The 14,382-nt window shown below is 45.3% G+C and overlaps 2 protein-coding genes across 2 annotated transcripts in view; both read right to left on the bottom strand.

Annotated features, from left to right (window-relative positions):
- Positions 1-3,071: 3,071 nt before the first annotated feature.
- Positions 3,072-4,998, bottom strand: LOC106895465 (syntaxin-1B-like). Its single transcript, XM_014954897.1, has one exon. The coding sequence runs from the start codon at positions 4,996-4,998 to the stop codon at positions 4,117-4,119; it is 882 nt and encodes a 293-aa protein (XP_014810383.1). The 3' UTR covers positions 3,072-4,116.
- Positions 4,999-7,332: 2,334 nt separating this feature from the next.
- BRWD3 (bromodomain and WD repeat domain containing 3) overlaps positions 7,333-14,382 on the bottom strand; it is a 49,307-nt gene continuing 42,257 nt past the window's right edge. The window contains exon 36 of the mRNA XM_014955195.1: positions 7,333-14,128. Within this exon, the coding sequence (XP_014810681.1) occupies positions 13,341-14,128 (788 nt within the window). The 3' untranslated portion in view covers positions 7,333-13,340. The remainder of the gene's footprint in view (positions 14,129-14,382) is intronic.

Genomic DNA, 14,382 nt, shown 5'->3' with positions numbered 1-14,382 from the left:
GAATTGGCTGCAGGAAGAGGCACAGAGATCAAACTTCACCCCTGTCAGGGAAATCCCATAGCAACATTTTAACACTGGAAAACACAATTTATTTCATGCCTGTCTGAAAAAGACACTTTGAGAAGATCTAAAACTGGGAAGCGACCCCCTCCGTGCTGCCCACACAGATCAGGCTGCTGGGATGCCAAAGGCATCCCATTGGAGCAAGCATGAAAACAACTGAAATCAGCCCAATTTGCCAATAAAAACCAAGGATGGAGTTTCCAACTTGTTGCTAGAAAGACAAGTGGCTCCCCCGAATTCCTTGGCAGATTCCCTACTCCTGCAGAAAGGCTTGTGAGAGAGATCTCTGCATTTTTCAAAGACAGGCAGCAGCAGAAGATATTTGACGTGCTCTATGAATAGAGCTGTTGATTCACTGGAAAACACAGGAAAAACTGGGGAAAAACAAATCAAGTCAATTTAAACTGCTGACACATTTTTGTGTTGGTGAATGAAACGTAACAAGTGTGTTGAAGCATCACAATAACTTGGTAGCCCACAAAGAAGAATGAATTTCTGATTTGGCGTTAAGTATACTCAGAATAAAAATACCAAGTGTGATTTGGTATACAAAGACTTTATGAACAAAAAAGCCCAGCTTTTTGGAAAAATTCTGGAAATAGAAATATTGAGTGATGATTTTCAATTGAAATAGTTTGAGGAAAATGAAGATACAATTCATTAAATTTCTCATCTTGAATTAAAATACATAAATATCTTGAATTAAGAATTTATCCTTGCTCTTGTGCCAGGGTGTGTTATTCAGGGGCAACTGGAGTGCAGCAAAATGGAATTTCAGTCCTACACACTGGTGTAACTTTCCCCTCCACTTTTGCCAAGAACCATGTATGTCTAGAGGTTTGGCCAAATAGTTTGTACTTTTAAGTCAGCTCATTTTAATGCATTTTACTAAGAAGTTCCTCTTTTAATGAATCTCATTCTGAGCATGTCATTACAGAACAGAGCAAAGGGGTTTGGGCTGCCTGATTTTAACTTAATATATTTGGCTTTCTTTTAATTTCCCCCTTAAATCTGAACTTCCTAAATTTATGATGCTCATTTGGGAAATAATTAAAGCAGCCTCCTCATGTATATTCTTTGAATCATTAAAGCAGGTCCTTCACCTTGGCCTCATCATCCCTAGGAATATTCATAAACCAAATGTGCTCCAAATGGAGTCCCAACCTTTACTTGGAAGGGAAAGAAAACTTCCCTATCCTGTCTGATGTTCGTGCCCACGTTGCAATATTATTAATTACTTTGCTATACAGTAATCAGTCAGTCTCAGTCTGAGGCCAATATTTAATGAAAGGCAACCAAGCGTCAGAAAAAAACACCGAGGAATAAACTCATAAAGTCTCATGAACTGCTGAAGCCATCAGTGGAAACATCTGCTCCGAGGTACAAAGTTTGTCATCTTTTCCTCTTACTTCTTTAACTTCTCATTGGTCCCTGTAGCACAAATCAGGGCTATTTTCTTGTTAATTCAGATTAACAAGACATCCCTGTAGGAAAGACAGAGTGCGCCACCGGCTCTGCTGCCAGCAAAGGAGGCAGCTCTCAGGGACTGTCACCTCCACCCTGGGCTCCAGAGGAGGTTCTTCTCCATGAAAACCCCTGTGAATATGCCCTGGCAATGACGAAAACACAGGGTGGGTTTTTTTTGCTGCGCTTTATGGATAATCATTTACTGAGCAGCTCAACCAGTTCTGCAGGGCTGCCGGCGCTGGATGCTGCCCAGTGACCCAAGCCAGGGCTCTCCTGAGGCTGGTTCTCACTCTACAGAGAGGCTGTTTGCACGGAGCCATCCTGGTGTTGCATAAATCGTGATTAAATATAAGTTACATTGCATTTAGATTTGCCACCTCCCCTACTCCGCTGAGGTTTTTCCCTTTTCTGTACATCCTGGATGTCTGCAAAGGATCTTCAGTGCTGCTCAGGAGGCTGCTTTTGCACCTGCACATAAAATGTGAGTTTTAACATAAACTGTAGATGATGTTTCTCATGGTCTGGCCACATGAGGTGGGACAGGGCAGGCGGTCCCTGCTGGAGAGGCTGGTTAGAGTAGGAGTCACCACGGCACTGAGCCACAACACAGCAAGTGTGGATAAAGCACATCCTTCTACTTGCTCTTTTTATTTGATTTCCACCTTGAGAAGCTTCCTCTGGGGTTGTTGGACACACAGGAGAGAAGTGAACCAAGAGAAGGCCACTTCTCCATGAAGCTTTGTTGACAGAATTCATTGTTCTCACCTTCATCCCACTGTGCACCGTTCGGGATGCTGAGCCCAAACTCAGTCCTTAGGAAATGGCGTAATTAAGGTTCCATTTTCATATCATCTTTAATCACATGATTGCATCTAGTTTTTAGCAATGAACACAATCTCTGCAACACTTTGTTTGCTTCACTTCCCAGGGTCCCGGGATGCGGGGATGTCCCATCTGCACCCTCCCCTCACCCATACACGTGCCCCGCTGGCTCCCACAGCTGCAGTGCTGCTCAACTTGTGTTTTCTACAAATTCCAGGGAAACACAAAGTTCAGGTGTTTAAATCACAAACCCTTGATGTGCTTGCCCTCCTGGATTTCCATTAAGGTTAATTTTCTATAGAAAAAAAAGACCGTTTCTTCTCTCAGGTAAAAAGCTGTGGGTTTTTTAAAATTATGTAAAGAGGTAACTTCCATACAACAAGTTTCAAACGAAAATGTAATATTCATTTAGACCTCACAAACAAATAAAAGAAAGGAAAAGCAGACAGGAGCAGGGATGCCTCAGCCTGGCACCCCAGGACACCACTGCTCTCACAAGGATGGCCATTCCTGATGCTGGGAGTTTTCCAGGTCATCAGAAAATGGCCATATAGGAAAAGACGTGTACTCATCAGCCTGAAAATTAAGTTTTCTAGATTCGTAAGAATTTAATCCAATAGACACACTAAGAAGTCATTCTGTTTCTGCTCTTTGTTAGCTTTGGGCTACCTGCTGCAAAGAAATAACTCACCCATCCACATTCAAGAGGTTATTGAGAAATTGTTTTATTAAGGCTCAGCCAGAAGAAAAAAATAAACCAAATGGTGGCTGAGTCTGCTGGGACCTGACCCCAGAAACTGCCAGGACACAAAGGGACCTTCCACAAAGGGTTCTGAGAAACTTAACCAGTTCTGCTGCAGTGTCTCAAATTTGAGAGAAATTCAGATGGTATCGCAGGGAACAGAGGAAATGGTCACACGGGGTTTCCAGCACACATGTGATAGTGACTGGTTTGTCAACGTGCAGCTTGAAATAAGAGTCCTTTTCCTGCAGCCTCCCCAAAACTGCATCTATTGCATAAACCCTCCTGGTGTCACACCACGGGGTGGGCCAAGTGGGACACCCAACCACCCGGCCCAAATGTGACCACCTGTTTGCAAATCAGTAACAGTGAAAAAGCGACATTAATGCACATAAAGAACCACCTCAGAAGCAGAAATTGGAGAAAGTGGGGAGAACAAAGACCCAGATGTGGTGGAGGAGCCTTCCCACTGCCCCATGGCAGCACCAAGCCATTGGCTTCCCTCACACATCACAACAAAGGTGCCCAAAACTCCAAGGGGTTTTCTTTCCCCCCTCCCTCCTTTAATAAATAAAAAAGGAAACATAAATGTTTTTAAGTTAGATTGCATAGTATTAAAAGTGCTTTTCCCTGCTGGACACTGCAGTGCTCTGTGTACCTGTCCTGCTGTGCAAATGTGGTCTCCATGCCGCTACACAAGGTGTGCATGGTCCCAGTACATGGTAGGCACGGTCCCCAGGCTGTCATACATGGTGTCCGCAGTCCCCATGCCATTGTGCAAGGCACACGTGGTCCAAGCACCATCGTGCAAGGCGTACATGGCTCCAGTGCCATTGTGCAAGGCATACACGGTCTCCATGCCATCATACAAGGTGTGTGTGGTCCCATTGCCATCGTGCACAGTCTGTGTGGTCCCTGCACCACCGTGCAAGAACTGCAGGACAGCAGCAGCCTCTCAGGGCACCATTTCTTGCACAGATAGAGGGGGAATCTGTGAGGAATCCTGCCGGAGCTGCTCTGTCTCACCGGAGGGTCCCACCAAGGCAGGGCAGGCAGGAGCAGCAGGCGCAGAGGCTGAGCATGGCTGCCAGCAGGGCCGAGAGCCGCGACGGCTGCTGGCAGGCGAAGGCTTTCTTCACCTCGCCGCCGGTCTGGGCGACGTAGTCGAGGGTGTGCAGGACATAGTGCTCCACGCTGTCGGCGGCCCCGTGCTGCTCGGCCTGCAGCCCCTCCAGCCGCAAGAAGAGCCCGTGCAGCTCCGCCATTTGCATTTCCAGGTCGAGGAGCTGCCGCTGGCGGGCCTGGGCCAAGGCCAGGTGCTGCTTGGCCTTGAGCTCCTCCAGGTCCCGGCCCACGAGGCGAGGTGCCTGGGGGCTCTCGGCCAGCCGGTCCAGGTCCTCACCCCCCAGCTCGATGCCCGCCAGCTCCGCCTGCCTCTCGATCTGCTCCTTCAGCCGCCGCCGGTAGCGGCTCTCCCGGGCGTAATGGCGGGCGAGGACGGCCCGGTACCGCCGCAGCAGCAGCCACAGCTGGGTCTGGCGGACGCGGGGACCCGCTTGCCCCATCCCCACCTCCGGCGCCGCCGGCAGGGCACCCAGCTGGGGCTGCAGGGCCACGGCCTGATGGGCGAAGGCGGCTCTGGCAGCGCCGAGCCCCTGCTTCTCCCGGGCCATGCTCTCCTCAGAGGTGCAGCTCAGCACCCTCTGCTGCGTCCTGTCGATGCTCTCGGAGAGCTGCTCCAGCCCGTCCAGCGCCCGCCAGAGCTCGGCCGCCTCCCGCAGCGCCCGGCTGACGGGGCTGGCATCGTCCCCGCCAAAGGCCGGGTTGTCGAAGCACAGGCCGTCCTCATGCAGGTCGCCCTCGGCTGCCACTCTCTGCCGCAGCTCTGCCAGCCGGTCCCTCATGCTCAGCACCGGCCACCAGCACCATGAGGCAGCACACCAGCCCCGGGGAGGGCAAGGCGCGAGGCCGGAGCTCCCTGCGTCAGGCAGAGCTGTGAATCCTTCCCTCCCGGAGCCCGAGCAAATATTGATGGAGGCGGGCAGGCCGGCCTGCGTCAGCCGCCGCCGGCGGGGAGGGGAAAAGGGGTTTCGCCCAGAGGCAGGCGGCCTGGGGCGGGATGGCTGCCAGCCCCGCCAGCGTCACGGGAGAGGCTCTCCTGGCTCAACACCCGATCCTCCAGGGTTTGACACAAAGGGCTTTTATTCACTGAGAAACAAAGAAACCCGAAATTCCAGGATGCCAGGGGGAGAGGACGGGGGACGCCTGCCCGGCCCTCCCCCCGGCTTCCCCTCCGGCCGCAGGGCCACATGGTGGCACCTCCATCCTGCACCCCTGAAATGGCCTTCAGAGGAAGAAAGTGCCAATAGAAATAAGGCCAAAGACAGGAAAACCTACACTGTGCTCCTTTCCAGACCGCTTAATGAGCCTTGAAAAGCAGTGTCGATGAGGATAAACCAACTGAAGGGCAAATCATCCTATTGCGGTGCCTATTTTGAACTGAAAAGGTGGGATGGAGGCAAAGCTTGGCCTTCTTTCCCCTCCTAGGAAGGTTGGCAAAGCTCCCAGAGCCAGAGGGTGCCCACGGGGAACATGGCACCAGCAGCAATGGGTGGATGGAGGAAGGTGCTTCACGGTTTCCCAGGCTGGAAACGAGCGTTGGGATGAACCATCTCTCCTGCAAGTTAGTGTTTAGTCCACACGCTGCTGAAACGCATAAAAATCACCATTTCATCCTAAAACACCTGCCAAAAAAAGAAAAATACTTCTACAAAATGCATTTCCAAAGAGCTGTGGGAACAATAATTGAACTCGTCTCTACCATATTGGTATTTTACCTCATATATAACATGTATTATCATATACAATCTAAACATATACTGATATAAAGTATATAAAATAGCACCTTTGATATAGTAGCTCCGAGAGTGAGGGGGAAGGGTGGTTTGCCAGAAGTAAAGCAGCTCTGAGGGGAGAGTAATTTCTTCTCCCTAATGCCATTTGATGGATGTTCTTAGCAGGGGACCTTCAGCATCTGTGCAACACAAGTTTGATTTTGTTCTCTGTAACCAGCAAGGCCAAGAAAAAAAAAAAAAAAAAGCCCTTCTGTTCCTTCTGGAGTATTAAAAACAAGATATTCATTCACATCTGACAGGAATTTCCATTCAGCCCATTTGAATCAGTGGAATAAAATGAAATGTCAGATAAATCAAGAGGTTAAAAGAGGGGAAAAGCAAAAATACTGGATTTGAGAGCAAGAGGTGGCAGGATAGGCTTGAGAGAGAGCTGAATGAATGGCAAGGGACAGGGTGACCACAGGGAGGTTGCCCTTAACTGAATACCTTGTAAAAGCTATTTTTAAGTCCTAAACCCTCTTTGCCTGATGGGGTACAAGGGCTTTAAAGCCTTTGGTGCAGGGTGTAGGAAAGGCAGCCCCGTGACAGTCCCCAGCCCCTCCTCATTCGCATTTGGGACAGCACAGGGTTGGCCTTATCAAACTTTGCAATTTGACTGCCCGTGGGTGAGGGTCAGCATCAGCCCCCAGCCCCAGGGCCACTGCCCAGCCTGCGCTGGCCACCACACCGAGGCAGCTTTAAGCCAAACCCAACACCCTCCAACCCCTGGACACAGGCGCTGCTTGTGTAGGAAAAACCCTGTTTAAACAAATATTATCACCGCTATTTAACAAAAGGGCAAGAACGGTGATGAAAAACAACTAGTTCTTTGTTTTGCATTAAATACCCCTTAAAAATAGGCACGACCTCATCCTCAAGCTGGATCTCACGCCTGAACCAACCTGTGTCCCACGTGGCAGGAAGGACCTCACCCAGGAACCTTCTCCTTGTCGCCCACTCAGGTGCTTCTCAAGGGGGCTCTGCACACACCTATCGTCCCAGACAGCACTTCTCACCTAGTTTCCCAAAGAAGCATTAACTGTTCCTCTCCATTCACCTAAGAAAATGGTATTTTGGAGCCAAGGTCAGATGATGTTTTGGGTGACAGACCCCCAGCGAGCCCTTGCCTTTGACCAAGATGAGGGTCTCTGTCCCATCCTGCTCGAGATCTGCAGTTCATAGAAGTTTCTACATCCAGTTAATAGAAGTTTCCTTTTTTGTAAATATAAAATTATCCAGTTGAATGAAAAAGTGATCTTCTTTTAATATTAAAAACTCAAATACTTTTTTTTTTTTTGGTCTTTTTAATGTCTAAACTATTTAGTAAGCAATGCAAAACCAAAGTAAGAGTTTATCTTTGTTTTTTATTAAGACAATCCCACAGCTGGAAAATGAAACATCCTAGATTACATAAGTGACTTCAAAAAAACTCTAGAAAAAAATCTTTACAAATTTACATTTGTACAATACAAAAACTAACAGCTCATTGCATATAAATATTACATTTGGTCTGCCAACAAGTGGCATCAAAATCCCTGAAGTATTCATTTATAGGGACCTGAGATAGCGGATGTGAAGATATGGGCATAAATATCACCTGGAAAAAAAAAATAATCAATATAGAAAGGAGACACAATTCTAATAGTTTTGTGCATTTTGGGAGTATTTTAAATCATCCAGAATGTGAACTGGAGAGCCTAAATCACGTGAATTTCACTGCTCAAACATTAACGGGTATTTCTAAATGACGTCTGCTATAACGACTCATGGAGGAAGGAATAGCCTATATTAGTATTTCTACAGAAAAATAATCACCAGACTTTGATTTCTGAGTATATGTCAGCAGCCACCACTCTGAGGCAGCATTTTTACAAAGAAAAAAGGAGGATTTTATCTTCCAAGGAGTGGTGGAGTTGCAGGGACATCGACCCCTCCAGTGAATATCCAGGTGGGACCCAGGCTCCCCCCGGCCCCTGGAGCAGCTTCTCTCCCCATCCATCCCCTCTGCCTCCCACAGACCCAGAAACTGGGAAGATATGCAGTTCTGGCCAATTAAAAACAAAACAAAACAAAAACAAAAACTGGGAAACTGCGCTTAATTGTCCACCAGCTTAAATATTTTCCAAATATTTACACCATTTGTCAATTCCTAAACGTGGCTGCAGTTATCGAGGAGTTTTAACTCGCAAGAGCAGCACTAAGCTGCTTGGTTTTACTTTAAATTCTCACAAACTCTTATCAGGTACCCACATCCATGCACGTAAATGTATTTAAGCACCATTTTTATAATACTAGAGTTAAGGCTGTGACAGCAATTCCACTGGCAATCTAATTTTTTCAGGGATTCAGAGCACAGTTGTGTAAGTTCGCTGTGGGCTGAACAGGACATATTCAAAATGTACAAGCTTCCAACAGGTTTTTGCATTTCTAATACTAAAAAAGACAACTTTGAGACTAAATTTTGCAGGCTGTTACTTACTGTACATAAAGAGTTGGGTTGTGTTTTTTTTTCAATGTGTAAACCTCTTGATATACTAATAGTTGAAAATTATCTATCGCACATGCGCAGTAATTTTCTATAATACATACTTGTAAGAACACAATGACAGCTCCCTACAATACTAAATATAGATTTATCCTTGGATTGTTAACTGCTCCTTCAGTCTATCATGTAAATAATTAGCATTTTATAAAACTTTGCATGATGGTTTAAAAAAAAATAATAATAATAAAATCAAGAAATGTAAACACATAAATACATTTTTAAAAACATTGAATTCATGACACAGACCAACGATAGCCAGGACATTCCAAGTCAGGGCTGACAAGACATCCTTAAACCTACAGCTACTCAAGTTTTCCCTGCCATTCACCGCTCAGATTAAAGACGAAATATTAATCAAGCTCCTAGCAAAAATTAGTGATTTGAACTTATTTTCTCCTGTTAATACTGCGTGATTTTGAACGGTTGTCAGACACACTCCAGAGACACCCAGGGGCAGCCTTTTCAAATGCTCGCCAAGGTTCATCCTGCTTTTTTTTTTGTGGTCAGAAGAGCCCCCAAACATTGTCAAAAGCAACACATTGGAGTCGGTATTTCCACAATTTTTAAATTACTTGAAAACTCTCTTTACTAAGCCCCCAGTGTCCCTTCTTTCTGGTGCTACACAGTCTTTCCCACAGCCGAGGTGCACGTTTAAGAAAACATTCAGGGAAAATTAAGATCTGCAACGGGATGCAAAATTTTAAGCAGCCAAAACCCCCCCACAAACTATTTCTTCATGATTATCCCCAGCTCGTTTATCTGCAGGGTGGGGAGGGATTGGGATAACTGCTTAAGTTTATGGGGAAAGGAGTGATATTAAGACGGGGAGGAGTGATAAAACTGCCCAGACCCATCTAAGCTCAAGCACCAACCTGAAAGTTTCGCGGGTTATTTAAAATAGAAATATCTGGTGAGGCTGGAAGCACCCAGCTTCTACAAGGGTTACGCTCACTGCAGGGGAAAAAGCAAGGGGAAAAAAGGAGTAATTCAGCAGACACGTGTTAAGGGACGCCAGGTGGAACTAAGTGGTGTTTGACGTCGCTGCGCGTGAGGGAGCGCAACGGGAGCCAACATCAGGGCACATCTCGGGGTACGGGGGGCCACGGAGGTGCAGAGCAGCCAAGACTCCAACCCTCCAACTTTCCATCTTCGTTAAATCCACCTCCAGCAATTTGGGAATGTGGCTAGCAAAGTAAGGCGGATATAAAAAAAAAATATGGAAAGTCTTGGGGGGGGGAAAAAAAGAAGCATAGAAAGAATTAAATCTTACAGTTTAGCCAAAATAACATTCATCACAAGGTTCCAAAAGAGCATCCTAAATAACCTACAGGGGCAATAAAGGGAAGCTGAAGAAGAGCACGGCAAAGAGAAAAACAGAAGGTGGGAAGAGAAAACAAAAAGCAGCAAAGTTTGGGCTGAACTGAGACAAGAGCACACACCCTGGCCCGGGAAGCAATGGGAACGCTACAGAGATGGCAGATTTCCAGCCAGGAGAAATCTGGGAACACAGATGCACACAAGACTTTCAGGCCCATCTCCACAGAGGATGGAGGGCAGGGGGGTTGAGCCCCTCTGGGTGCAATCCCTGTTTTCCAAGGGGTCTCTGAACGCTCTCAGAGTGCCCCAGGAGAGGGATCACACAGGATACACATCTAGAGAAAAACCCAAACGCCCCAAGAATTAACCCTACAACAGCAGAGGAAGCCCTGGCCTGCCTGCACGCCTTGTCAGCCTTCAGGAACCCCATACATCATCAGACCTTCAAACACTTTTTTTTTTTTAGGCAGAGTTTTGGAGTTTTTTGGTAAAAGTGCAAGAAGAGAGACTACACTCCTGACTCTGCAGCACAGCCTTCAGCCTCGGCAACTTCACGCACTGCTGGCTGAGCACCCCGGGGGGTTTGGATCAGGGAGCGAGATGGTACAAGGTTTAAATCATTTTACTGCTTCTGCTGCACCTCTTGGGTCAGTACTAAGCTTTCTGCAACCGTAAGTGGTTCCTAATAGGATCTGGTTTTTGAGAGAAAGTGTCCAAGTTACGATGAAACTGTAATTATTCCACAGAATGAGGCTACGAGAAATCAATTGCCTAAACTCGGAGAAAGATGCAAAACCAAGTAAAAATAACATCTCTAAAAACCAAGTTATTTCTTTCATGCTTATAGAAAGGTTCTCATGCACAAAAAAAGCGCTTTTTTTTGTTGGTTTTTTTTTTTTTTTTACACAATAAGCAATAGTTCTGTTGTTGTAGCACACCCTGCTGTCTAGCTCTTAATCATGTAACATGTTTGATTAATACTTACGCCACAGCAAAGTGATGCTTCACTGTTATCTTCACAGTACTTCATTACATAGAAAAGATACAGGTAAGAACATATTTAATATTATTCTAATTGCTGCTAAAATACACAAACTTATAAAAGGATTTCTCTGGAATCCACGTGTTTTATCTCTCCCCAACCCCTACACAAAATAAATAAGTAAGTGGATCTTCGGCCAGTCAGAAATATATGAAAAGCATTTCTTTTGCATTTCAAGATTTTCAGGCTTTAGAACAGAAACCATAGTGTTTACATCAGCTCAACAGGACTCATCTAAAAGGGGTATGATTCTGACTATGAGAGGATGCATACATGCTATTCCTGGTTACCATATGGAGAAGGACCGATCAGTCAAAGAAATAATACATTTCTTATAAATATATATGTGTGTATATATATACATATATATGAGCGAGATGATAGGACAGGTGTTTATATTTTAAAGCCCGACACAGAACTAGGAGAGCCTCTGCACTGCTTCTTTTCTTCCCCCCCATCAAACCACAACTGAACCAAGTCCAGAAATGGATTCCAGCCGATTCAAAACATTCCTTAAAAAATTAAAAAGTGTGATTTTTGTACTGTACCATAAACTCGTATTAATGCTCTGAGCAATTTAGGATATACTCTCCTTCATCAAAAAACTAAACCTCTGCATTTTTTTTTTCAAGTCATTTTGCATCTAACTAGAATTTTTTGGAAAGCGAGATAAAATAGCCAGTGCTTAATATAGAAAGTCAAAAATTAAATTCCTTCTGCATCTGAGAATATACATGGGTCACTCTTTTGCTGCCTGAGGTTTTCCAGAATTATTGACCAAGCTGTGCACAGAAGAACTCAACGATATTGAATGAAAGTTTAAAAAGAAAATAAAATTTTAAAACTCCACCAAAACTTTCTAGTGTCTTTTTTTTTTTTTTTCCCTCATTTGTTCTCTCTGTGTAACCAAACTCACTCTCTTAACCAAGCTAGAACTGCCCAATCCACCGAGACACCGGGAGAAAACTGCAGTCCCATATATATTCCAGCCAGACCCTACGGAGTAAGAGGCTGCACGTCCCCAGCTCAGCCCAAGCCAAACACCGGCTTCTCTTCACCAAGGAGCGAGCCCACAAATGTCATCACATACTGTACTATCACTACCAGAATGATTTCTGTTTTCAAGTCAGCATTTTTCAGGATACCAAGAGTACAGTGCAACACGAATTCTCTTCTGGAAGTTTGAGACACAAGAGTCCATCTGGAGGATGCGAAAGGGAGCTTATCCGAAGTGCCAGCCACCAGAGGTACCAGTTCTCAGCAACTCATCTCCCTCAGCAACTTCGAGGGGCAAATTAAGCCAAACACAGATTTGCACCGAGCAAGTGGCAGCAGAAAAGTGTGGGAACAGTCACCCTGCCTGCACAACCAAATCATCCTCTGCCGAAAACGTCATGCTGATGAAAACTCTGAGCGTTACTTAGAATTGCTTTCATCGTGTCAATATAATGAAGATACAGTTAACTCTGCAACTTCACGAGCAATTCCATCCCTCTACGCTCCTTCTGGCCTCTTCTTCAAACATGTACTGAGTAATAGCATCTATTTTCTTTTAAGTTTCCAGTAGTTGTAAATAGAGGTAGCCGAGCTACTATTAAAAATCACGTTATGCTTTGAAGAGGAGGAACCTTTCAAATGTTGAAGTTACCCCTTAGCTGCACAATCTCTATTAATACTATAAAAATATGAGAGGACAAAAAGAAAATAGATGCAAGTAACTTTTGCATTTGGCACCTTTTGTCTAGATATTCATACTTCTCAAGTATTCTCTTTTTAATAAAGTTAATGCACACATAGGACACACCACATCAAAGGTTTGCTACATATTTACAAGGCACCAACCCTTTGTCACTTTTTACATGAATAAAGAACCGATAGAAAGCACATCAGGACCCCCAAAACTGTAGTATAGACATACTTCAGTTCAGCACAATTCATGAACATTTGGCCTGGGAAGATTAAAATAATCCAGATCCTTCTTACAATATAGAAACTGTAAACATTTTATAGCTGCCTTTAGGATTGGTGTATTGTGCAAAAGTTATAATTATTACTGTGTATAAGGATTTATGGCAGAAACCACATAAAAACTCTGTAAGAAGGTGCTATTTCTATAATACAAAAACAAAACAAGGGAGAGAAGTCATAACCGTGACTCAAAATGTCATGTTCTTACTGAGAAGCCGGAAGCCTCTTTAATGTGATGAACTTGTAGTGTGTGGGGAAGAATTTCTGTAATTTAAGGCCTAATGAATAAGGCTTGTTTTGACCAATGAAGTGTGGCGATCTGAAGTTTTAAAACAAATGCAAACTGACATAATGGAAAAGCACCACTGTGAAACGTGAGTGGAGTCCCCGCACAACTTGCTTGGTAGATTTTTCTGGTAAAATCCCTGCAGTAGAAGGCCATTGAAGTTCTTTTAAAATTGTTCCAAAGTTTTTCATCTGTCAATAATTCCATCCCATGAGATGGCTGACCCTGGCTTTTTCTGTCATTTTCCGCACCCTGCCTGACCTGGAAGTACCAAGGTTCAAAGGATCCTCGGTGTGCACAAAATTGTCATTGTCAGAATCGTCGTTGTACAAGACAGTTCTCCTGCCTTCGTTCCTTGTTTTGATTCGAGGAGGTCTGCTGAACCGCCCTCCAAACACGTTTTCACCAAACTGTCCCCCAAACAGGTTTTCAAATTCATCGTCTGTAATTCGGGCACGTTTCGCTCTGGTGGCTCCTCGCGAGGCCCCTCGGCCTCCTCGGCCTCTTCTTCCTCCCCTGCCGCCACCTCTCCCTCTGCCACAGCCTCTCCCACCTCTACCACCTCTTCCCCCCCTACTCCATCGCCCCCACCGCCCCCATCTACCTCTCCTCCCTGTCCCTCTGCCCTGCCAATTCCGTTTCCCACCGGTGATTTTTCTTTTGATTTTCCTTTTGGGTTTTTTGGATTGCACAACTTTGCTGTAGTCATGGTCTCCGTCAATGTAATCCTGATCCGTTCTAGATGTTGATTCAGAGTCTGAATCAGAGCCACTTCTGCTTTCAGAACTGGAACTGGATCCCGATTCCCCACTTTCTGATGAAGATAAACCAGATTTTTCCTTTAGTTCTCTCTTCTTCTTCTCCTCTTCCTCCACCTCCTCCAGATGCTCATCTTCTTCTGATGCACTTAGTAATTTCCTCTTGACTCCTGTCCGAGGTTCTCTGCCGTCGCCGTTTGTAAGTGGTCCATCAGGAGAGTGATCTAAGCAAACACAAAATAACCCTCTCGGTTACCATCATCATGCCTGAGCCAAACAGGATACAAAAAGTGGGATTTGCCTCATCTGCCTTTGAGGAGCACTCTGCAGCTGACCCAGCTCCCAGCCACTCACCACAGAGGACCTTTATATGCTGCAGAGACAAACAGGTGCTTGAAGGGGAAAATTTATCAAAGTATGGTATCAGTTCATCTTACCTGGAAGCAAGGACTGCAAAGACTCTTAACTAAGAGTCCAG

This window comes from Calidris pugnax, unplaced genomic scaffold, assembly GCF_001431845.1.
Source record: "Calidris pugnax isolate Ruff unplaced genomic scaffold, ASM143184v1 scaffold38, whole genome shotgun sequence".
In the NCBI taxonomy this organism is placed as follows: domain Eukaryota; kingdom Metazoa; phylum Chordata; class Aves; order Charadriiformes; family Scolopacidae; genus Calidris; species Calidris pugnax.
Note: the sequence above shows the minus strand (reverse complement) of the source record. Positions and strands in the feature narration are given on the sequence as shown.

Excerpts from the sequence above, each read along its gene's own strand:
- LOC106895465 (XM_014954897.1), bottom strand. The coding sequence starts at position 4,998 with ATGAGGGACCGGCTGGCAGAGCTGCGGCAGAGAGTGGCAGCCGAGGGC.